The sequence below is a fragment of the Cavia porcellus genome, unplaced genomic scaffold, assembly GCF_034190915.1.
Source record: "Cavia porcellus strain 051 isolate PalLab524CR breed Dunkin Hartley unplaced genomic scaffold, mCavPor4.1 scaffold_2, whole genome shotgun sequence".
Classification (NCBI taxonomy): Eukaryota; Metazoa; Chordata; class Mammalia; order Rodentia; family Caviidae; genus Cavia; species Cavia porcellus.
In genome coordinates this window covers 137,516,763-137,542,631 of record NW_026947485.1, presented here as the reverse complement: position 1 = coordinate 137,542,631, position 25,869 = coordinate 137,516,763, and the positions used below count along the sequence as shown (strand labels likewise).

The 25,869-nt window shown below is 36.0% G+C and overlaps 1 protein-coding gene and 1 pseudogene across 12 annotated transcripts in view; one reads left to right on the top strand and one right to left on the bottom strand.

The window, feature by feature from the left end:
• Fam13b (family with sequence similarity 13 member B) overlaps nucleotides 1-25,869 on the bottom strand; it is an 82,310-nt gene that overhangs the window by 50,322 nt on the left and 6,119 nt on the right. For 10 of the 12 annotated variants that reach the window (XM_063245438.1, XM_005008007.4, XM_013143473.3 and 7 more), the window contains exons 2-7: nucleotides 18,962-19,128; nucleotides 17,340-17,531; nucleotides 16,690-16,902; nucleotides 13,830-14,007; nucleotides 13,390-13,531; nucleotides 5,983-6,140 (exon numbers count right to left, since the gene is read on the bottom strand). In XM_063245438.1, the coding sequence (XP_063101508.1) occupies nucleotides 5,983-6,140; nucleotides 13,390-13,531; nucleotides 13,830-14,007; nucleotides 16,690-16,902; nucleotides 17,340-17,496 (848 nt within the window). In that variant the 5' untranslated portion in view covers nucleotides 17,497-17,531; nucleotides 18,962-19,128. Of the gene's footprint in view, nucleotides 1-5,982; nucleotides 6,141-10,480; nucleotides 10,577-13,389; nucleotides 13,532-13,829; nucleotides 14,008-16,689; nucleotides 16,903-17,339; nucleotides 17,532-18,961; nucleotides 19,129-25,869 lie in introns of all 12 variants that reach the window. The other 2 variants (XM_063245445.1, XM_063245444.1) reach the window with 2 other exon arrangements.
• On the top strand, nucleotides 1,935-2,411 carry LOC100735522 (large ribosomal subunit protein uL24-like; annotated as a pseudogene).

Sequence of the window (25,869 nt, the reverse complement as noted above, 5' to 3'; positions counted from 1 at the left end):
AGTCGATTCTAAATACTCTATAATGCTGTCATTCTCTTAAATGGTTTTACATTGTTTTGATATACTTAATGCTACAGTATACAAAGTTGTATTCAAGGACTTCAAGGAAAGAGTCAATATGGTAACTACTTTTGGGTCGGAAATATCTGGTGGTGAAACACTATTCTGCTTAAATGGTTATGTTTTGATCTGCGCTGTTTCGCTGTTATGCCCTCTTTTATCTCAATCTCCACTCCATTATTTACTTTTTTATTTTTATCCGTTTAATTAAAGGGGAAAAAATAGCAGGATATAATATAGTAACCCACTTTGACTTTCTATTATCTCAATTTGAAGCCCTGTATTACTCTCACCATCTTGTTTTTGACTGAGGTTCCTCTATTCTGTTTTGCTGGATAGTATCAGGTTTAAAAGTTTAGGCATCAGCTGAGAAGATAATGAGATTCATTATAACGCCCATTCTCGTTGACTTTTATCTACTTTTGAAGACCTACAATGTCTCCAATGTTTTGGTTTTGTCGGTTTTGTTCTTTACTGTTTTGTTCAATTGTATTACAACTAATGATATAGGCAATTCTATTAGAGATAGCGGGAGGTATTATGGTAACCATTGTTGATCACCTTGTATTATGTTTTTATATTATCTATTATGTCTACCCTTTTGACTTGACCGATTCTGTTCTGTTCTGTCACATTTGGTTTTACTCTCTTCCAAAAAAGCAGTAAGAACCGTGGGAGCAATGAAACCCAAAATGTGTAATAGTCATTGTATAAAAGAGAGGAAAAGAAAGTGCTCTAAACTATATAACTGCATGTATATTTAAATGTATAAGATAGAAAATGATATCACAGAGTTTTATTGGATCATTGAACAGAACTGTTTGCAGTATCATTGTTGGAATGTCCACTCTACAAGCTTTAATTTTGTGACTTGAACAATTATTTCTAAGATGGCAATATGTAATCCAATAACTAGTGATTTCCCACTGTGCATTTTTTTCTTCTGTAAATCTGTATAACTTGTACCCCTTCACTGTTTTTTTTTCTTTTCTTTTCTCCTTAAAAAAAAAAAAAAAACACACTTGTCCACCAGTGGTAAAATAGTTAACTGGGGTATAATCATATAACAAAGTAGCAAGGAAATGAATACAGATAATTCTCACATTCAATATTTAACAAAACGAAAACTGGACTAGCCCAGCGTGGTGGTCCATGCCGTCACTCGGGAGGCTCAGGGAGGAAGATCACTGTGAGTTTGAGGCCAGCCTTGCCTACACAGTGAGTTCCAGGCCAGCCTGAATTGCATAGCAGGAACCTGCCTCAAAAAATAAAATAAAAAAAGAAACCGAACTAAAATTTTACATGTAGAGATTTGTTTTCATTAGTTACACTATTATACTTAAGGCTACAAATTCTGAATACATTTTCATAAATGATTACTCAAGAAAATTGATACTATAAAGTCAATACAGTGTTTATCCTAGTTATGAAGGAAGGGGTACCAAGAGAGCTACTATTGGGGCTGGGATTTAGCTCAGCGGCATAAGCGCCTGCCTTGCAAGCAGGCAGTCGTGAGTTCGATCCCTGGTACCGATAAAAACGAAAAAGATTTAAAAAAAAAATGAGAAAGACAAAAAAAAGAGAGCTACTATGGTACTGTCAATGTTTGGTTCTAGATGTGGGAGATGGTAAATGAATATTGGCTTTTAACTAATTTTTATTAATTATTTGCTATAAATATGTTTCATGTTCATATATATGTATGTATGTATATATATATGGAACGTATTCCAATTTTTTTTTTGGTCTTTTTCTTTTTTATTGTTACCAGGGATCGAACTCACGACTACACACTTCCAAGGCAGGCGCTTATGTCACTGAGCTAAATCCTTAGCCCCACATATTCCAAATTTAAAAGGGAAAAAAAGTTCCCTTTTGCGGCCATCGCTGGAGATGCAGCAGCCAAAATGAAGTTCAATCCTTTTGTGACTTTGGACCGAAGCAAGAACTGCAAAAGGCAAGGCATTTCAATGCACCTTCACACATTCGCAGGAAGATTATGTCTTCCCCTCTTTCCAAAGAGCTGAGACAGAAATACAATATTCAATCTATGCCCATCCAAAAGGATGATGAGGTTCAGGTTGTGCGAGGACACTATAAAGGTCAGCAGATTGGGAAAGTAGTCCAAGTTTACAGGGAAGTAAGTCATCTACATTGAACGGGTGCAGCAGGAAAAAGCAAATGTTACCACTGTCCATGTGGGCATTCACCCCAGCAAGGTGGTTATCACCAGGCTAAAACTGGACAAAGACCGCAAAAAGATCCTGGAACAGAAAGCCAAGTCTCGCCAAGTAGGAAAGGAAAAGGGCAAATACAAGGAAGAGACAATTGAGAAGATGGAGGAGTGAAATCTTTGTGTAACTTTAATTAAAACCTAAAATTTAAAAAAAGGGGAAAAAAGTGTATTACTGAGCCTTCCATCACATCTCTAAAGCAGTCCACTAAGCATTGGTAATGATTCCTTTTTTCTTCTTTTCTTTCTTTCTTTTTGTCAATAGTGATTCTTAACCAGGTAAAATGTGGGGGGAGTGGGGGGAGGGACTGCCAGGCATAGAGGGCCACACATAACTCCAGCACTCTATGAGGCTTAAGGAGAAGGATCACAAGTTTGAGCCCAGTCTTATTCCATAAGACTCCTGTCTCAACATAACATATAAAAAGGGCTAGGCATGTGGGGCATGCAAAGACCCTTGGTTTCAATGTCCAGTATTTTAATTTTTAAATCCATCCAGTAAGTTTGAAAAACACTGGTAAAAATCTATACCCAGCCTCCAAAAAAATTAACATTTAGTAAGATTCCTGGTTTGTCAAAGAAGCCAAAGAGAGAGAAAAGTTCTAATGAACTTAAATTAGACAGACAGCAAAGGTAATTCACCTTTTGCTCTTTACCCTTTTAACTGATACTGGAAAATAGAAGTATATATAAAAGTAGGAATTAGCAAGATAGTAGTACAACAGTAAAGACATTAGCCCTAAAAAAATATATTGGGACAATCAAATAAACACCTCTTTTTAATAAGGATCCTTCCCTGAGAATTAAGATTTTATTTGAGCGCCAGTAAGGATCCTTCAGAGCCACAATAAAATCAACATTTTAAGAGTCAGATTGTCACCACAAAACTGATTGTACAACTTTGTTCTCTGAACTTCTGAAGGACAAAGAACCAATTTAGTTTTCAGACTTCATATAATTTAATTATCTGTTTACAGGTTTTATCCCAATTCCATGAGTAGAAGCCCTTATGCACAAACTGAGACACAGACTGTACACACAAATGTCTATAAAGACAAAACAAAGCAAAACTGAATAATACAGCTATGCCAAATAGCATAGAGAATATAAAAAGTTACATGAGGTATGGTGGTGCACTGCTGTAATCCTAGCACTTAGGAGGCTGAGGCAGGAAGATTGCTGTGAGTTTGAGGTCAGCCTATACTACATAGTGAGTTCAAGAGCAGCCTGGACTCCACCGCAAGACTGTCTCAAAAATACATATATACAGAGCCGGGCGTGGTGGCTCACATCTGTAATCCCAGCACTCGGGAGGCTGAGGTGGGAGGATCATTGCAAGTTTGAGACTAGCCTGGGCTACAAAGTGATCTGAAGGCCAGCCTGAACTGCATAGAGAGACTCCATTTCAAAAAAACAAAAGACAAAAAAATACATACAAAAAGTTGTGAGCAGATGGGCATGGTGGCATACTCCTGTAATCCCAGCACTCAGGAGGCTGAGGTAGGAGGATTGTTGCGAATTCAAGACCAGGCTGGGTTACAATGTGAGTCCAAGGCCAGCCTAAACTGCATAGTGAGAGCCTGTTTCAAAAAAACAAACAAAATAAAAGTTTTGAGTCCTACCAAGCATGGTGGTGCATACCTATAATCCCAGCACTTGGGAGGCTGAGGCAAAAGGATCTCCATGAGTTCAAGGCCAACCTGCACTGTGTAGAAAGACCATTTAAAAAAAAAAAAAGCCCAAAACCAAACCAAAAAGTTCTGATCAATAAGGATATAATAAAAATAACTGGTGACCGACATATCAGGTCAAATTACTCAACAACTATAGTTGGACACCATAAAGACTACCTAAAAATGCATTTTATTAAAACCCTCAGAAAAGCAGCAGCCTAAAAGGACATAACATCAGTCCAGTTTAATGTTAAAAGATTTCAGTTATTCCTTCACCTTCTCTTTCTGCTATTAACTCTATTTTAAGATCTGCCAATAGTTATGTAATATTGAGAACATAAAATCAATCTTCCAATCATTTAATTCTAATTATTAATTTTTAAAATTCTAATGAGTATCACAGAAAACTGCTGAACCATCTGACACAGAGCAGCACTACACAGCACAGATGAACACAAGCAGACCACACACAAGACCACTACTGCCAAGAAGGTACTCGCACAATACTTTACAAATTTCACCCTTCACAATTTCCAGGGAAACATTTTAATCTGACTACAATTCTTACAAAAATGTTGAAACCTGCATAGTGTGGGTGTTGAATATTCCCCGGAGCTCCCACAGAAAGGCTACTGGTAGGCAGCAGAATATCTTGGAGGTGAAGCCTAGTGGGAGTCCTCAGTGGGGTAGTGCTCTACCACTGAACCACAGTCCTCAAATGTATAATTTAAATACAGTAAGAGACGATAAAAATTAAATTGGCGGGTCATATGAACACACAATAAAGCACTGCTGGGCATGGTGATGCATGCCTGTAATCCCAGCCCTCCGGAGGCTGAGGCAGGAGGATCATTGTGAGGTCCAGGCCAGCCTACACTGAATAGTGAAACCTTGTCTCAAAAAACAAAAAGCAAAAAACCTACAACACAATAAAGCACAAATGAAATTATAAATTAGGTAAGTGTGAATAAACATATTAATACATAGTATTTTCTTAAAGAAACTATACATAAAGATCAGGAAGCCCACAGAGAAATGCAGTAACTGTATTCAGCAGTATATATAATTTTAAATCACTTTGTAATTTTTCTAACTCACACTGATACCTCTCCTCTTCCCTCAGTTATTAGTTATTTTCCAAAGACATCATCATTTCCTCTACTGTTAAACCACTATTTAATCAATATAAATTTAATGAAAAACATCTAACAAGTTAAATACATAGCCCTGCTCTAATGAAAAGAGGTTAATAAGTCATGAAGCTTATAGAAGATTAGCACAGAATTTAGCAAATTCAGAGATATGTATGGGCAGTTTTTGAATTCTCTAAAAGCTTTCTCAACAATATATCCATTAAAGTCAGCTTTGAGAAGGGATAGTGCCTCCAGCCTATCATATTTCTCATATTTACTCAGTATGCCATATAGAAATGGTCTTTTTATACAAGATGGAAGCACTATTTTAAAAGATCAGAGCTCTATCTATACAATTTTTCAACCTAGCTATAGCCTAAAAACTGGAAACACATGTCAATGAAACCATTGTAAATTTCTGTACAATTTTACCTTCAAAGATTCTGAACTTTTATCCAACTCAACAAACAACCTAATATAAAAACAAGTTTTAAGAAATGTTATGAAGGGCTGGGGATTTAGCTCAGCGGCATAAGCGCCTGCCTTGCAAGCAGGCAGTCATGAGTTCGATCCCTGGTACTGATAAAAACGAAAAAGACAAAAAAAAAGAGGAATGTTATGAGCGATCCCTGGTATCGATAAAAAATAAATAAAAATTAAAATTAAAAAAAAATGTTATGAGGCTTTATTTTTTAAGAAAGATATAACATTAATAAATGAAAGTTCTTACCAAGACTGTTGCTTTAAATCTTCTTGCTCTTTTTCACATACAAACGTCAAGCTTTCATATACAGCTATTAATTTGTACTCAGTGCTTAAGTAAGCCTAGAATAAAATTCTCAAAAGCTAAAATAGAGTTCATTCAGGTGAAGTATTTATTTACCTTGTTGATGCTATAACACTATTTGATTCCAGGATGTTTTCAGTCATCCTTAATTGTACCACCTCTGGCATATCACTTGATTTTTCTACACCCTCTTCTGGAAGTTCTTCTATATGTTCCAGCTTTTCATCATCTTCGTCCTCTGAAAGGTCATTAACCTATAGAAAAAAAAGGAAATTCCAGTTGAAATTGAAACTATTGACTGAAATATCTATGACATACCACTCTAAGAAAAATTGAAACACAAAAAACTCATTTAAAAAAAAATTTCCTCACTTCCAAGGACTATGTTATGGAGTAAATACCTACTTCGGTATACCATAACAGAAATGAAGGACTGGGGATATAACCCAGTAGTAGCACACCCACCTAGCAAACACCAGGCCAAGTTTAATCCCAAGTATCACAAACCAAATTAAAATAATATATAAAGAAAAAAAGACTTGGGCATAGTGGCACATGCCTGCAGTCCTACCACTCCAAGGCAGGTCTAGTCTACAAAGGGAGTTCCGGCCAGCCTGAACTGGCCTGAACTGCAGCCTGAACTGCACAGTGAAACTGTCTCAAAAAGACAAAAAAAAGCAATCTAGACAAATATTAAGGGGTGGTGGTGGACTGAGATATGCTCTTACCAGGTAGTTCGGGATGGCCTTGAACTCACTATAGCCTAAACTGGCCCTGAATTTGAGGCCAATTCTGTTTTAGCCTCCTAAGTGCTGGGATTACAGGAACACACCACCAAGCCTGGCTTCAAATAGTAACATTTTCAAGCAGGAATTAATTACTGTGTTAATACTTCACTAGGATTATGAAAACAGGCTACAGCTGAGTGTGATAGCTCACACCTATAATCCTATCTGTCTGACAGGCTGGGGCAGAAGGACTGCAAGTCTGACCCAATACTGGGTAATGTAATGAGACCCTGACTCAAAATAAAAAGTACAAAAAAAGGATGAAGATACAGCATAGTGCAAAGGCCATGGGTTCAATTCCTGGTACTAAAAGAAGGAAAAAAAAAAAAAAAAGTACATTTTTCTGTTGTAACTAAATGCAGTAAAACAAAATCTTTTTATTACTTTATATAACAATGGTATTTTTCCTAGTATTTATGTATTTGCTAGAATACTAATGGAAAGTACCAAAATGTAACCAAAAGAAATGTAATTATACTATGATATTCTATCATACTTTTAATCAGTAAGGATAGATTGTCTACTTTAAATTATAATATAGTAATTAAAAGCTCATGCTTTGGAAACAGAAAGATCTGCATTTACAGATCCTTGTTAACTCTATCTCAGCCTTATGTGTAAAGTGGAGATAATATACTACTTATCTCACAAAGCTTGTTGGAAGAATATACATAAATTCTTCAGTAGTATTTACACGTAAAAAACTGATAAAAACTGTATACAGCATCATTTTTTATAATAAACTAACATAATATCATCCAAACAGCTGTCATCCAAACTATTGGCAGAAGCACTCAACCACTGCTGTATCAAAGTCACTAATCAGACACAAGTTTAAATATCACAATGTTTCTTGTGCGAGAAGCCCAAAGGGTAAATGAGCAATACAGGTGACAGATACTGGAAGTAGGAAGAACCTGTTCAAATAGAAAGAAGAACACCAAAGAGGGGAGGGGGAAGGGAAAGAAGAGAAGAGGGATTAAAAAAAAAAAATGGAACAAAACTTTTGAAAATGGGAAGGGAAAGAAGGGTTGAAGAGAAGGGAGGGGAATGGGGAAAAAAGCAGCCGCCAAGATACATTATTATGTACAAATTACAAATTTCTCATAAGGAATGTGATTATGTATGGGAAATACATACTGGTAAAAAAAATAAAATGAGAAAGAAGTATGTTACATGCATGCACAAATATGCCAAAATGAAACCCACTAAGCTATATAACCAATAAAGAATAAAAATGGAAAAAAAAACACCTCACCAGTCAGATGCATCACTAAAAACTCACTGTTTACAATACACACAACCTCAAATCTATGAACTACTTACCCCACAGGTAAAGTGTAAGCAGCAAAATGCTTAATTGTTGTGCTTGTAAATGCCATTTCTCATCTATACTATATCATGTATGATGATGATGGAAAAACTTAGAATCACTAGCCTAAGTAGTTTTCACTGACAGCTAAGATTTACACATAAAGGTGAAAATTTCAAATGCCAGATCAGTTTTTAAAGTTGATCAAATGAGCCACATAGATGTGGTGGCTCATGCCTGTAATCCCAGCACTCAGGAGGCTAAGGTAGGAGGACTGCTGTGAGTTTGAGGCTAGCCTGGGGTACACAGTGAGTTCAAGATCAGCCTGAACTGAATAGTGAGACCCTGTTCTCAAAAAGACAAAAATAAATGAAGTTGACCAAATGGAAAACTACCTTTTATCTATATATTCAATTAGTGAAATCTATATACTCAATTAGTGAAAGTCCAGAGAATATACTTAAGGAATATCTAGCTGTTAGTAACCTAAGTAAGAAAAATACTGGGGAAACTATATACATTTGTCAGAAATAAAAAATGGGGGCTGGGGATTTAGCTCAGCGGCATAAGCACCTGCCTTGCAAGCAGGCAGTCTTAAGTGTGATCCCTGGTACTGATAAAAATGAAAAAGACAAAAAAAAAAAAAAAAAAGAAAGAAAAAAATGGAGCTGGGCATGGTGGAATACATCTTTAATCTCAGCACTCAAGAGGCTGAGGCAGGACGATTGCTGTGAGTTCGAGGCCAGCCTGGACCACAAAGTTAGTTCAAGGCCAGCCTGAACTGCATAGCGAAACCCTGTCTCAAACACAGACAGACAGACAGACAGACAGACAGACTGGAAGTTATTGTGGCTAATCAGTAAAAACTTGGGTACAACTGCAAAACATAAATATCTGTAAAGGTGACCTTTTAAACTCAAAATATTTATTCAGTCTACAGATTTTTGTTATGGATACCACTACTTTAATACATACTGCATCTCAGTTTTTAAAATGCAACAAAACTTTGGGTTACAAGCAACTTGTTCTACAAGTGGTTTCTGAGGTAAGCAAACATTTCTAATAAATTTTAACTTGACAAACAAGCAATGTCATGCAATACAAGTGGTATATGACACAATGTCACATGATCACAGTTCTATCTGTCTCCCTCTCCCTCTGTCTTCTCTAGATGATTGTGGGTGATCGTCTCCCAGCAGAAACAGGTTACAAAAGAGATCTTGTCTATAGAGGAGGAACAGAAAAAGTCAGAGGAATCCTTCACTTCAAATGAGAATAAAGAGATGTATGAAATGTGAGAAATACCAAATTTTTGTAGAAAAGTACCACTCAAATAAGGCTATAGCAGTATAAGTGATGAATCTGTGTAACGACAATGCAATGTCACACTTCCATGAAATCCTCGTAAGAAGGCAAAAGTCAAGCATTATTGGACAGGTTCCTTGTTAAAATGCAAGACTCCATTGAGCCAATAGACAGTAGTGATTCCATTAGTGATAATAAAAGTCATCTAACATAATAACCCTCCTGTCTCCCTCAGTCCAGTCATGAAGACATTCAAAGGTAAGTAATTTTTTATTTTCCTTTATATTGTATTATTTTGTATTATATTACACTATTATAATTATTTTTATAGACTATTTTTGGGTTATGGAACATATCATCTGAGTTTCCATTGTTTCTCAGGGGGAAATTCCCTTTGATATACAAGTACTTTGGCCTACAAGCATGTTTCAAGAAAGAATTCTGTGTCAGGCGTGGTAGCATATGTCAGTGTGATCCCAGCATTCAAAGAGGCTGAGGCAGGAGGACTGTTGCATGTTAAAGTCCAGCCTGGCTATAAAATGAGCTCAAGGCTGGCCTGAACAGCATAGGGAGACCTTATCTCAAAAAGACCAAAAAAAAAAATAAGAATGAATTATGGTCAGAAACCAAGGTTTTACTGTAATTTTCTTTATACAGTTCATAGCTCTTAGAAACTATAAAAGCCTTATTACTCTACTATACTGAATATATTATATTCACTAAGGGTTAAGTAATTATTGACATTCTTTGGTATTTTCACCAATAATCAATTAAGATATGACATCCTTAGTTCCAGGCCTCCCACTGTAATTTCCTCCAATAAATAATGACTCAATTACTAATACCTTAGTTCACAAATACTTCTGTTTCAGAACAATTTGGTTCTCAAAATGAAGCATTACACAAAATTTTGCTTCTGTTCATGAATTCTGCATTGGATGCCTACCACCACCATGGCCATCTCTCCCAGAATTACAGAATGAATTAAGCTTATGAATCAAAGTCCAACTGTACAGTATTGTTATCAGCATTACACTGTAAAATGCTCTCTCGAGAATCTTCCAAAGTTCTTCTCCCTGTCAAGATAAACTTTTGCTAATCAAAACTATTCTGCTCATAAATTATCATGGGCTTGTTCTATGTATGCAGCTGCCTCAACTTCAGTTATGAAAACCTCATCCATACTTACAGCTTTTCTTTCTTTGATTGCTGTAAATCCCTTCTCTAGGTCCTCATGAAATACCTGCTCTAGAGACTCCAGCTTGTGGAGAATATTGCTACCTGCCTTCTCAAAGGTATGAAGAAATAAAATTATCACCTCCATCTCCAAACCATTCCACTGAATTCGCAAACCATCATCTCCAACCATCTGTCTAACACAATTGATAAAAACATCTACTACAGTCAAATATTTGCATTAATGGAATAAAACTCCAAAAAAGTGCTGAATAAATCTTGCTTCCTTCAAGGATCAACATCAGGAAAAAAAGCAAGCCTGCCAAATCAGCCACAGCTTCCTACATTTTAAAAGTGCACTTGTTTAGTAAGCGCAAGGTAATGAGTTTGATCCCTGGTACCAAGTAAATAAATAAGTTCCAGGAACAGCTGGGCGTAGTGGTACATACCTGTAATGACAGCAACCAGGAAGCTGAGGTAGGAAGATTATGAGTTCAAGGCCAGGCTGGGTTACATAGTGAACTCAAAGCCAGCCTGAACTACACAGCGAGACCCTGTCTTCAAAAAAACCCACAAAAAACAAAAGACAAATGGTAAAAAATATAATACTGTATCTTTATTTTCTATTCAGGGGAAGTGCAGAACTCAACGTTATCTCCTGGTATTGATTAACATAAAAGCATCTTATTTTAAATCAATCTTTCTAGGATTTAAAAAATAAAGAGCCACGCATGGTGGCACATGCTTGTAACTCCAACACTTGGTAGGCTGAAGCAGGATAACTGTTGTAATTTAAGGCTAATCTGGACTACACAACAAGGCCCTGTCTCAAAAAAAAAAAAAAAAAAAAAAAAATTACACAAAAATCATTCAATACACGTGAGCTATATATGTATTTCAGCATAAGAAATCACAGAACAGAAAACTGTATCACACTACAATGTCATAATCAAAGCACACCTGGTAGATTTTGAGAAGCCAATATATAAATATTAACTCAAGCTGGCACCATTGGTTTCTTTTACGTCATCTTAGAAATGCAGAGATCAATGACACAAACATCTGTATACTATTTCACTTTTAGCAATTATTAATTTTACTTTTTAAAAAATTACTGAATTAAAATATAATGAAAGGTGATACGCAGTATTTCTCCAGAGATGGGATTATTTATGGGCCAAAGACATTAATAAAGTTTACGGTATATTTATCTACATTTCCTCTTGTTACTTTTTTTCAAACAAGAACAATGTGGAAAGACCATCAGTCCTTTTTTTGGGGGGGGAGGGGTCTTTTTGAGACAGAGTCTCACTATGCAACAGTTCAGGCTGGCCTCAAGCTCCTTTTGCAGCCCAGGCTGATCTCAAACTTGCACCAATCCTCCTGTCTCACTCAAACTCCCAAATGCTAGGATTCAGTGTCGATTACCACACTTAGCTTCAGTCCTTTAAGTCTTTTAAAAAATTAAGTCAGATAGTTTGATACTTGGAAATCTTCAAAAATGTTTAAAAAGCTTCATTTCTCACTGATTCGGGCAATAAATTTTATCTATTTTGATGTACTTCATACATACGCATTTTAGCTAGACACGGTGCCTATAATCCTAACATTTGAGGGGCTAAGGCAGGAGGAATGCTGTGAGTTTTAGGACAGCCTCATCTACATGGAGGCAGTCTCAAAAAAAAAAAAAAAACGATTCCATTATGCTGACCTAGTATTGTAAAAAAGAAAAAGTTCAAATTTCTAAGTCTATAAAGGATAGGTGATATAACTCAGTAGCAGAGGAGTTGCCTAGCATTCATAAGACACTGAGTTCACTCCCAGGAACTAAAAAAATAAAGGCAAGATCAATCTTGTGTTGATCTTTTGCTCTACCTTAAATTTTTCACTTTTTACTTACTTAATCCTTTATACTAGCAATGTCTTTGCAAAAATTACACTATAGTTACAAAATAATGCCTAAACTTACAGAAAAAAAAAACCCACCAAAACAAACATAAAAATCTCTACACTGAGCCAATCATGGTGGTGGCATGCTTGTAATCCCAGCATTGGGGAGGCAACAGCAGAAGACTCTCTGAGTTCAAGACCAGCCTGAACTACATATTGAGACCCTGTCTTTAAAAAAAAAATCTCAGCTGTGAATATAGCTCAGCATAAGCTCAAGATCTTGAGTTAGATCCATGATATCAAAAAAAAAATCTCTATCACATACTCTGACTTATCTTTCCTCATCTGGGGGTCAATGGTAAAATATTTGCCTAACATGCTAAGGGCCCTGGGTTCAATCTCCAGCACCACAAAACATTAAATAAATGCCTTTAAGTGGCACACGCCAATAATCCCCCCGGCACCCAGGAGCCTGATGTAGGAAGACCCTGAGTTCAAGGCCATCCTGGGCTACATAAGCGAGTTAAGGGCAGTTACACCATTAGGCTAGACCCTGTCTCCAAAAAAAATTTTTTTTTCAAATTTTAAAAATAAATACCCTAGTTGAAAACAGAAACTGTTCAGTGAGAAAAAAGTCAAACCCATGTTACATGGATATACATATGTATTACATACATATTAATCAAGAAAATCACCTCCAGTTCAGTAGTTAAATTCTACATAAGTCTGTATCAAGTCTATAAAAAGCATTTTTTCTTTTAGGTCTTTTTTTTTTTTTTTTGCAGTGCTGGGGATTGAACTCACGACCTCGCACTTGCCAAGCAAGTGCTTATGCGGCTGAGCTGAGTCCCCAGCCCCTTTTTTAGGTCTTTGAGACAAGATCTCATGGGGTGGTCTAGGTTGGTCTCAAAATTCACAGCAACCCACCTGCATCAGCCTCGCAAATATGGGCTTACATACATGTGCCACCACACCTGACTAAACATACTTAGAATACAAATTCTCCTGCCAAATAAAAATTTAAAATATTACCTGTTCAGTAATTGAGCTTAAATCATTTGATGAAAAATCTTCCTCTTCATTCTCAAAAAATTCGTAGTAATTTTCCAGAAGTCCTGCCATTATCCTGCTCACTATTTCTTGTTCTTTCATATCTTCCACTTCTGTGTAAATGCTAAGAATAAAAGTTCACATCGAATTGAGTTTCTAATTAATCACAGGTAAAGTGAGAAGAGACCAATGAGTCACTTACTACAAACCTGAGCAATTTATGTCATCATTCTATGCTTCAGTTTTCCCGTCAGTAAAACCAACCTAATTTGTACCCTGTTCACAGAACTACTGCAAAGATTAATCGGATCTACTATAAAAATGGTTCACCGAACTTCCCATAATTGTTGGAAGACCAGATAATGACTCTATTTCACAAATCCAATTTTTAAAAATTAAACAAGTATTTTAAAACAACTTACTGGAAGACATCTGGTCCAAAGACAGCAGCCAAAGAATTTGCAGACCAAATTTCTTCATGATGTGATGCTACATTGGCTAAAAATCTACACAGAAACTTTAACAAACTGTAATTAACAGGTGGAAGCTGTTGCAAGAGGAACCTCAACTTTCTTCCAAATTCATCTTCATTATTATAATCTATAAAACATAATGGCAGGTTTCTTAATGAAGAAGGAAAGCTCAGATATTTTGCCAGGTTCACATTACTCCACCCACATCACCTTTTTACTATAACAATTCAAAACCTCTTCACTTCCTATACTACAGGCCAAAATGCCTTAGGGCTTTGCATTTCATTTAAGTGGAGGAAGAGGTGGAGAGGAGGTGGAACAAAAGAACTCAACTTTTCAACTGCCAGAGGATGTTTACCTCATCTGTTACACCAGCTCTAATTCTCTTTTTTTAAATTTTCATCATATGGTCTCTTACATGACTGTACTTGTGTTTCCAAACTCATGCCAACTGTAAGAATTGAAAATACACTGCCCATGCCAAGCAACATGAATACTATGAGCAAAGTACAGACCCAACTGGACACACCAACACTATTCCATTTGGGTGAATGGGAAAATAAGGAATGAAGAGTGATGATGTTTATTTTTCTCCCCCTTACTTTCTGAAAAGAACAATTAACTTCAGCAACATCAGTAAAACTAAATAAAAGGCTCTTCTTTTTTTAATGATTTCCTCTTCTAAACTGATGTTTTGGGTTGTTTTTCTGTATTTGTACAGTACTAGGAACTCAACCTAAGGCTTTCACCTGTGTTATACTCTCAGTCTTTTTTTTTAAATTTTGAGACAGGATCTTAAGTTGGCCAGGCTGGGTTGTTTTTTATTTTATTATTTTTTGGGGGGTGTGGTACCTGGAATCAAACTCAGGACCTACTGCTTGCCAGGCAGGCGCTGCACTGCTGAGCTATATCTCCAGCCCTTGTCTTTTTTTTTTTTTTTTTAAATAAGTGAATTTTAACAGAAGTTAGGCCAATGAGTTTTAATTAGCAGAAAGCAGGCCTAAATTAACTCCAATGATAGATAAGGGCCCATTAAGGAGAACTTCTTAAGAGATACTCAAAATGAAGATTACTTTAGTAGCAAATATTAACCCAACTGTATTTCATTTTGTATCTTTCTGCAGCTCCTTAATATTAATTTATGGAAAAATTATAAGTAAAGACTATGGTCATGATCAGCCATCTTTGCAAAATAACACAAGTCTAAAAAGTTTATCTGCAAAGGGTATAGTCACGTGAGTTTTACATAAAATTTAAAATGTAACCAATAACAACTCTTCTATACCTTGTAATATCACCAAATGTCCATTCAAATGTACCAGTACTTTGATCATATCATTGTGTAACACAGTGCCTGAATTAGTTTTCAAAACCCCCTTGCCTATCATTGGCAGAAAATTAATTTTAAATTAATTATTAATTTTAACCTAAGTATTTAGCAGAAAAGGATTTTTAAGAAAATCATGGCTAGGCATGTAGTGCATGCTGTGAGTTCAAGGCCAACCTAAACTGCATAGAATATCTGGAGCAGGTGTGTACTTTCTTTTGTTCCTGAGCTACAGGATTGGATCCCTGTGGCTCAGACTCGCTCTGCTGCATTCTATTTTCCCATTTTATTTTTGGGCCCCCCATAGTCTAGTCAAGGAAGTGGCAACTTCTTGCATCCCTGCAGTACTAGTTACTTTTTTTTTTTATAATTGGTCTTATTAAGCCAAAGACATAGGGCCCAAAAAGCACATGAGAAAATAAGAAATTAATCTCTGAAATATATTTATTAAATACATGTCAAGATTTCTATGAGCTGGATGGATGTGGTAGCATGCTCCTATAATCTCAGCACTCAGGTGGCTGAGGCAGGAAGATCTGCATGAATTTGAGGTCAGTCTGGGCTACAAGCAAGACTCTGTCCCAGAGGAAAAAAAGAAAGATTTCTAGGGTGTAGGTCTGAAAAACATTTTTAAGTTCAGCCTTCAAAGCTAATTTATCCCTTCTCATCTGCTGCCCTAGAATCCAACCCTGCAGCTCAAGAACAAAAGTAAGTACACACCTGCACCAGACATTCTGGGAGTAGAAAGAGGCAGACCAGAGAAACTTTACTTCCTGGGTAGCTACAGTGTAGGGTTCTTTATATGTATTACTTCGACAACTTTATAGCGTCATTATTATTTTAGGATTCTTTTTTCCACATGAAAAAAACTGTGGAGAATCTAATAAGTAATTTTCTAAGATCAAACAGCGTTAGTATTATTTCCTTAAGTAATCAGTAGTTACAGTAGTCCCTCTTTATCTGCTGGGGATATACCTCAAGACCAACAATGGATGCCTAAAATCATAAACAGTGCCAAACCATACATACATACATACATGCATACATATTTATATCTATGATAAAGTTAAATTATAAATTAGGCACAGTAGAAACTAACAATAAGGGGCCAGGGATTTAGCTCAGTGGCCTAAGCCCCTGCGTGGCAGGCATAAGCACCTGCTTGGCAAGCATAAGATCGTGAGTTCAATCCCCGGTACCAAAAAAAATCCAAAAAACAAAATTTAAAAAAAAAAAAAAACTAACAATAAAATAGAATGATTACAATAATGTGTTGTAATGAGTTATTTAAAACAAAATGATTTCTAAAAGATAAAGACTCTACATTAATAATGAATGACTGGGCCAAGGTTATAGCTCAGTGGCACAGCGCCTGCCTGGCAAGTACAAGGTCCTGAGTTCAATTCCCAGGTCTCCAAAAATAAATAAATAAATGAATGAACAATTGAATGAATGATTGATTAGAATCAAAAATTATCTTACCTTGAGAAAGGTGCATGAAGTGAATATGCAAACTGCCAGGAATAACAGGTTCAGGAAGTTCTTGAAGGAAAAACCTAAGGAGACTAATAGCTGAAGGAACATCTGCTTCCTTAACCAAATCCACCTCTTCTCCGCTGTCGTATCTCTGCCGAAGCCACTCCACTGTCTCAGCATTTCCATTGACTTGAAAAAGCCCTTGTTGCTCCAGACCGCCTATTTAGTTCAAGATAAAAATTAAATAAGCTCCAACTTCCAACGATTTGCCCATATATATTCATCTTCAGCCAACTTAAAATACTCATACTTCTCAGAAAGCCTTTCTTGGTTAGCTCTCCAGATTTGGCTAAAAACCTTCAAATTAGGTATCTTGAAACATACAATCTCTGAAAGACATTCTATTTTATCCCACCCTTATATCCATTAAAAAGTCCTATCACCCCCACTAAAAAAATATTCTAGGCTGGGCAACTGTCATTCCTAGATATACCAACTTAAGTTAAAAATGCACTAAAACCTTAAAAAGAATTGCTTTGTTTTGTCTATATTTTGCATTTTCCATACTTAAAAAAAATTTAAAAATTGAAAGTCAAAAAGGGATAAGTTGTGTATATTAAAACAAAAGCTAGCCCTCAAAGTAAAGAAATGTATACCATGTTCCTCAATATAGTCCACAACGTGGCGGACTATGAATGGAACCTCATTGTCTGGATGTCCTCCCTGCTGCAGCTCATCAAGTGGAATTCCAAATATTTTGTTAGCAAGAACGGAGTTGCAGTTACTCAAGGAAGGGGAGGAGCTCTTCCTCATATCTTTTTTGCAGCCAGAAATCAAAGCTGTCTTTTCTGCCAAATGAAAGACAAAAAAAAAAAAAAAACGACTATAATGATTAACAGGTGGCAATATGACTAAATACATTAAAGAAAAATGCTTTACACCTGAATGTGTTTTCATCTATTTTAAGTATGTAACAGTTATCAGGCCCATGATGTATTTCACAAATAAAGCCCAATATAATTATCAAAGCATTTTCTCTGCTATGAAGTTAGCTCTGAAGGCTTCCTGTAGTTTTTGTATATTTAACAACGACAAAATTGATTGTTTACATTTACAAAGGACATTAATATCCCAAAGACAAGATCCTAAGACCTTTACTAACCAAGTTTATTAATGACTCAGGCAAAAGTCCAGCTCTAAACTCTGCTATATGAAGCTCACCTAATCCTTCAATTGATAAATACTCAAATATAACAGAATCACTTTAATGATGAGCAAGTAAGAACACGATTAATCAGTTCTTATTCCCGTAAGACCGAGCAGCCATTAATAAATATATATATATATATTTTTTCAATTCTGGACCTCAACTTTTAATGAAGAAAATCCTTTTATCAACACTATTTCTTCATAATTACTCAAAAAAAATTTTTCAGTCCGGTGCAGTGGCACAATCCTATAATCCTAGCTATTAGGGAGGTTGAGACAGGAGACTCACAAATTCAAGGCCAGACTGGCAATTACAAGAGACCATGTCTCAAAATAAAAAGGCTGGTTCGGTGGTAGAGTCCTTGCCAAGTATATGTAAGACCTTGGGTTCAATCCCCAGTATGAAAAAAGAAAAAAAGGGAGCAGAGCAGTGAATAGCAGCACATGGCACAGCAAAGAAGATATTGCCAGAGCTAGTCTGGTTCAAAAAAAAGTTACTTGTCGTAACTCTGTTGGATTAATAAAGAAGTGATAGGAAGAAAATGCATCAGATGACACCCTCCAACACACACAGCATCAGAAAACAAGAAATCTCAAGAAAATTTCATTTTCTAAAATAAATATTTATTTTTAAAAATTTTATGGGAAAAATTATAAAAATTTTTCAAAAATTGGTAATGAACAAAATGACACCAACTCCAGATCACCCAGGTAGACCTAGTCAAGAATCTAAAGTTTATGAAAATTAGACCTACTGGATCAACTGTATACTCACTCGCTGGATAAAGAGAGGTTAACAGCAAAACTAGAAAACAAATCAGTCAATTGACAGGAATGGTAGAAATTAATTTAAGGACAAGAGAATAATACAAATGTACACAGTCTTATAAAAATAATTTCCTTTCTTAATACAACTGGTGCCAGCTAATAACTACAAAACTCAGTTACAATTAAATAGTAGCTACGGTAATAACTGATACTAAAAATAAATAAATAAAAAGCAGGGGCAAACTCCAAAAATCCCTATGGATTTATAATGTAGCAGACAGCTACTATTTTGAGTACTTACCTTTGAGTACTTAAACACCTAAGTTTAAAAAATGGCTTCTGCACCAGCTACCCTCACTGAGCAAGCATTCTTTTGTCATTTATGGTTGTTTGAGATTATGGCAGAAGATCAGCCTGTAGTTCCTCATTGAAGAAACGCAGAACTCGATCAGTACTTCAGCAGTTAATCTATAAAGAAAAAGAAACTATTTCAAACTTCCCACATTTTTAACTGTGCAAAGAGATTAAAGAGTAGAATCCAGTTAAGTGGTTACCTATTTTGTTTTCTTTTGAAATTATGATCCATGTTTTATTTTTTACTAGTATAGGATTACATTCATCATGCCGAGTTGGTATAGTCACATAATACATCTTAATTCTATTTTCATCTCCTTCCCCTATTCTCTCTCCTACCTACCTTCATCTTGGTCCCCTTCCCTTATGAGAAACTTCTATTTCCCTGTTTCCTATTATGTGCCCTTTTTTTGCTCTTTAATTTACCTACATATTGAGTTTCTCATGTAACAAAACCCATGCTACATCTAAGCTTGTGTGTCTGATTTATTTCATTTAACATTATACTCTCAAGGTACATTCATTTTCTTATAAATAACTCAGGTTTATTCTTTATGATAGGGCAGTACTTTATTATATGTAAATCTATTTTTATCTATCATATTCATTTGTTGATGGTAGGCTGCTTACAAGCTATAGCTATTATGAATTATGCTCCTATCAACATGGGTGGGATTCAATTTATCACTGTAATATGATGTCATTAACACTTTCAGAAAGATGCCTAGAAAGCAAATAGCTGGGTCAAGTAGAATTTCTATTTGTCATTGTTTGAGGAATCTACAAAGTTACTTTGAAAGGCACTGTTTCTGCTGAAAAATCTATGACCTAGTGTTTTGTTTTGTTCTGGTACCAGGAACTGAACTCAGGATCTTGCACTTGTCAGACAGGCACTTACGTTGCTGAGCTATATATTCCCAGCCCTCTATGACTTAAGACAAAACCTTTTTCATCTTTGTATTATGGTAGCTAAATTGGATAAGAATCTTTCTGCTGTAGATAAGTAAACAAAGGAATTTCAAGGAAGACTTTTTTACTACCAAGTTTACACCATTCACATAAACCATTTTCCTCAATGGACACTGTTGGCACACAAATACCTTACCCTACCCTATTTCTTCCACATTTCTTCATAGGCTCAGAACTAAACTTGAAGGATTTGAGATCAAAGAAGCAACACAACAGTGGCCATTTGGGCTTTCTGAGTTGGAGAACCAATACTTCATATAGGAAAACAGACAAAAGATACCATTCTGTAGATGTGTGACCCAAAACAACTTCCACTGTCTCTCTGCCTAGGTTTCCCTGTATAAAAATAGTTATAGAGTTGTTAATCTAACTAAAATTTCCGAGAATCAGTCTCTTTTCCTTTGCACAATGCTAAAGGACTAATGAGTAAGCTGAGGGAAAAACTTCATGTGTGTATTATTTCACTTCATCGGTCACTGATCTAACAAATCTCTAATAAGCTTAGTGAACTGTACTGCAACACTCTACGAAGCTTCAGGTGTATAATCAGTGTGGTTTTCAAAAAGTCTTCTCAGTGAGTAGCATAGACCTCCAAGAAGGAACATCAAAACCTGAGCAGAAGGAAAACCACATTCCCACAATAAATCTTTTACTAGATGATTACTTTCCAAAACATCCTGAAATGCCTGCTGAAACATGTAGTTCACCTACCTGTCTATTCATCTAAAAAACAAAAATCTTCAAAGTGAAGTTACAGCCAGAAGTGGTGGACACATCTGTAATCCTCGCACTTTGTGAGGCTGAGGCTGGAGGATTACAAACTCAAGCCCAGCTTGGGCAACTGAGTGATTTATTGAGTCCCAGTCTCAAAATAAAACATAAAAATGGGCAAAGAATCCAGCTTAGGCTGAGTTCTATCCCTGGTCCCAATCAATCAATTCATCAATACAGGTTATTATATTAACTATCCTTTTATAAACCAGGCGTGGTAGCACATGCCTGTAATCCCAGCACTTGGGAGGCTCAAGCAGGAAGATTATTGCAAATTCAAGACCAGCCTGGGCTACAAAGTGAGCTGATGGTCAGCCTGAACTGCATATCAAGATCTTGTCTCAAAGAGAAAAAAAATCTTTTATAAAGTTTAACTTTAGAGACAATATTTTAAAATTGGTGAATATTGTCAGATACAAATTATACTTTGCTAAGGCTGAAAATTCAAGTGGGGAGACAAGCTCTTGCTATGTAGTTAGGCTGGCTACTCACTATGTATCCCAGTTTGGCCTTCAACTTGCAGTAATCCTGTTGTGCCTCCCAAGAGCTGGGATTACAGGCATGTGCCACCATGTCCAGCTACTAGCATATTTTTTGTAACAGCACTTTTTTTGTTTTGTTTTGTTTTGCAAGACAGAGTCTAGCTATGCAGTTCAGGCTGGCCTTGAACCCACTGCATAGTCCAGGATACACTCAAACTCAACAATCCTTCTGCCTCAGCCTCATGATTATAGGCATATGCCCCCATATGCCCAGGTAAAAGCATACGACATTTTAGAAATGCATTTTCCTTCCACAAGAGTTTTATTACCGTATTTCAAGAACCTACTCTGAAGGCCCTACTAGGCTAACCAGCATTCAAAAATCACTACATTTTCTAAATAACACAAAATTAAAGGTACATTAAAAGCGAGGCACAGTGCCACATACCTGTAATCCTAGCACTCTGCAAGGCTGAGGCAGTTGTTCAAGGACAGCCTGAGCTACAAACTGAGTTTAAGGCCAGACTAGAATACAGCAAGATCCAATGGGAGAGAAGCAACTACACTAAGAATATTAATTTTAAACACTAATATAAAGTCTTCTCAAAGTAGTTTTAACAAAATATCATGATAGTACGATTAGATCTGCAGTGAAGTCTTACTTTACAAATAAAGCAATGTGTAGTAAGAGCAGCATCTGCCAAGATAAACTGTTATTTTCATATAAATTCTATTTTCAGATGAAACAGGAACAACAAAACGTTTCAACCCAAAATATTTTGACAAAATAAAAGACAATTCACATAGAGTTGTTCTATCTTATTAATTGTTAAAGCTAGTAACTAAATCCCTGTGTCACTGGCAAACAAAGAGGAAAAGCCAACAGAGAACTGGATCTCAAATAAGTGAAAGGAACAGAGATTTATGTATGTAGGCAGACTATATCTGAGTACATCACTGAACCAAAGCTAAAGGGAAACACATTTATCCCTGCTCTATAAATTCAGCTTTTCACTAGGCCAGCCTCTAAAAAGAAAAACAAACAAATAAATCACTATAGCAAAGTAAAAAGCACTGTGCTGATTCATTAAAAAGGAGGGTACTACAAAAGATGCCAATATGCTAAATCAGTGTCCCAGCCCAAGAAATGAATGAGAACAGCATAAGCTGTCTTAAGATGTTTAATTAAAAGACTGAACAAACATCTTGAAAACATATAAACTTACTTGGCCAAATGTACACAGATGTTACTTTAATTAGGAAAACAGCAAGTCATTTAAATCTATTACTGAGCTTCAGACTGACTTAAGTAATTTATCAGAAACCACCTATAAGATAACAAACACAAAATTCAGGACTAGAAAATCTTTGAATTAAAGAACCACTATTGCTATAGGCAAAGAGATAATAAAGAAACCATTGATCATTTTTTCTGTTAGCTGGTTCTAAATACTCTACAATGCTTTCATCCACTTGAATGGTGTTACACAGTCTTGATATGTTTGATGCTATAGCATATGAAGTTATATTCAAATATTTCAAAGAAAAAGACACTATGGTAACTACTATTAAGTCGGGTTATTTGGTGGTGAAGCACTAGGTTGCTGAAAGTGTCATGCTTTAACCTGTATTGTTATGTTGTTATGCCCCCTTTTATCTCATCCTCTCCCTTATTCATTAAAAAATTATTCAATTTAAAAAAAATATCAACCAATAAAAAATGCTGCTGGGTCTGTAGGGAAAAAGAAACCCTTTACAACTGTTGGTTAGAGAGTAGACTAGTACAAACACTGTGGAAATCAGTGTGGAGATTCCTCAAAAAAATTAGGATTAGAGGTCCCATTCAACCCAGGTATTCCCCTTCTGTGTATCTTCCCAGAAGGATTGAAAAACATCACACCACAGTGACATATGTGTAACCATAAGGTTCAAAATATACAATAGTCACTGTGAAATGGGAGGAAACTGTTCAATAAAAAGAAGAAACTAAGATAGGGGAAAAGAGAAAGGATAGAAGGGAAAAGAAAAAATGCAAGTTAGTTATACCATTAGTGTCACTTAGTTCACTGAATAGGAAAGGTTGTGCTAATATTGATTGAAGAAATTTTTATGCCCATATTTTGTACTTGAGTGACTAAAGATAATGATGTGTAATTTATCAACAATTGTTATTTTTATTATTTTGTTGTGAAAATTTGTTTTACCTTTTCTTCTTAATATTAACAAATAAAGTAATAAAAAAAAAAGAACCACTATTGCTCAAAATGTTGGGGACTTCTCCGCCCTATTTCTTGCAACAATGATGAAATACCAGTATACTTACCCTAAGGATTTGTGCATCTGTATGTACTTTAATTCTCTACTTGAGGGAAAAATTCTCCAGAGTGACCACCAAACAATAATGAACAATGAAGTCAAGCATATTTTGCAGGACTGCAGTTGTCAAACAACTGCATATAAAACATTTCAAGTAAAGATAGCTCATTATTATTCTTGCTCAAAGCTTAAAGAAAAAAAAGTTACCTCTGGCGATAACCTACTAGTAAACTGTCAGACTAATTTTGAGATATTCTCAAAAGTATTTCATAGCCAGTTATTTTATGACCTTCAACCATAATTTCAAGCTATTTAAATCAAATAAAAGTAACAAAGTCACATCAAGGGGATAAACCCCCAAGCTTAAATCCACTCATCTGTCTTACTGATCTCCTTACCACTAAAATCCAATCCACATTCTCTTGCACAAGTCTTTGTTTTCTACTGCCTCTATTGCTAGACTCCAAATCTTTTTTTTTCCTCCCCCAGTACTGAGGAGTGAGCCCAGGACTAAAATCCCCAGCCCTTTTATTATCTTTTATTTTTGAAACAAGGTCTCACTAAATCACTAAATTGCCTAAGCTGCACTGAAACTTGTGATCCTCCTGACTCAGCCTCCCAGAGTGCTGAGATTATAAGAATGTGCCACTATCTAAATTTTCTGATCATCAAATTGTTTCTCTGGTGTGAGAAACTGAAAATATAAAGAAAAAAATGTGTAACAGATATTGTGAAATAGGAAGAAAATCTTCAAATGAGGAAGGGAACAAGGGAGAAGGAGGGGGAAAGGAAAGAAAGGAAAAGTAAAAAAAAATGTGAAAAGGAAAACATGGAAACAAAGTTTTGTAAATGGGAAGGGGAAAAGAGGTTGAAGGAAGGGTAAGGGAATGAGAAAAAAAACAACTTCTGTCATGTACAGTTACAAATTCTCTGATGAATGTGATCACTATGTATATCGAAAATAGGTCAACAAACTAACTTTTAAAAAATTTTCTTCTAGTCAGGAAGAAAAATTGTACCCATAAATGTATGTGTGTTTCTAAAACACAGTAAGGAATAATAATACACTAATGTATTACATACATAATAAACACACATAAAAGTAAATTTTTAAGTTTAAATTAGGGCTTGAACCTAGCTAGCACTAAACTACAACTTCAGTCTTATTTTTGTATTTTGAGACAGGGTCTCAATAAATTGTCCAGGCTGGGCTCAAACTTGCAATCCTACTACCTCATCTTCCAGAATGCTGGGACTGCAAGTGTGCACATGTCCATTTTATTACTACACAGACACTTTCACAGACCATCCTGCCCATCTATAGTGCCATACGTTGCTGACTGGCTTTTGAGAACAGTGACTTAAAATACGGACCTCTAGTTTCAGTGTATAGCACAACCATCTGGGAATGAGGAAAAGTCTGTTCAATGTACAGTTTGCAAAACCCACATGTAGCATCTGAGAGGCTGGTCTGGGTCTTTATATATTTAACAAGGTCTAAAGGGAATTGTAACAGATACAGTTTTAAGAACCTCTGACAGGGGCTGGAGATTTAGCTCAGCGGCATAAGCGCCTGCCTTGCAAGCAAGCAGTCGTGAGTTCAATCCCCGGTACCGATTAAAAGGAAAAATACAAAAAAAAAAAAAAGAACCTCTGACAAATCTGATAAAGTCCTATCTCCTTTGTACAGTAGGACTTACAAGTATTTCAGTTGCCTGCCATGCCTCCATTTCTGCCCTCATAGGTTACCATCCATACCACCCAAGCTTTCTTTGTTTTTGTCTGCCTGAAACTCAACACTCAACATTACACCCAACCCCATCTTGTTTATCAAACTTGCATTGATCTTCAAGCCACAGCTCTTTCTTTGTCCACCTTTCCCTGACTTCCTGAGGCAGACACTTCTGTGATCCTCCTATATACCCTTAACCTTTTAGCAATTATCCCACAAAATTTTTAAAAACTGTCTGCATCTCCTAAGAGATCTGTAAAAGCAAGGACATTATCATTACATCTTTGCCTCCCGGAAAATGCTTGCACAACAGCTGGCACACAATATGGTTTTTAAAATATATACTGAATAAAGACATAAATGAGAAGGAAACAACATCAGCTATGCCAAAGACTTATAAGCAGAGGTATCTCTTTTTTTTTTTTTTGTACCAAGGATCAACTCATGATCTCACACTTACCAGACAGACGCTTATGCCACTAAGCTAAATTCCCAATCCCAAGCACAGGTACCTTAAGTGATTAAAAACTAAAATGCAAAAAGTGGCTGCTAAATCTAGTTAGCAACAACTGAAGATAATTTAAA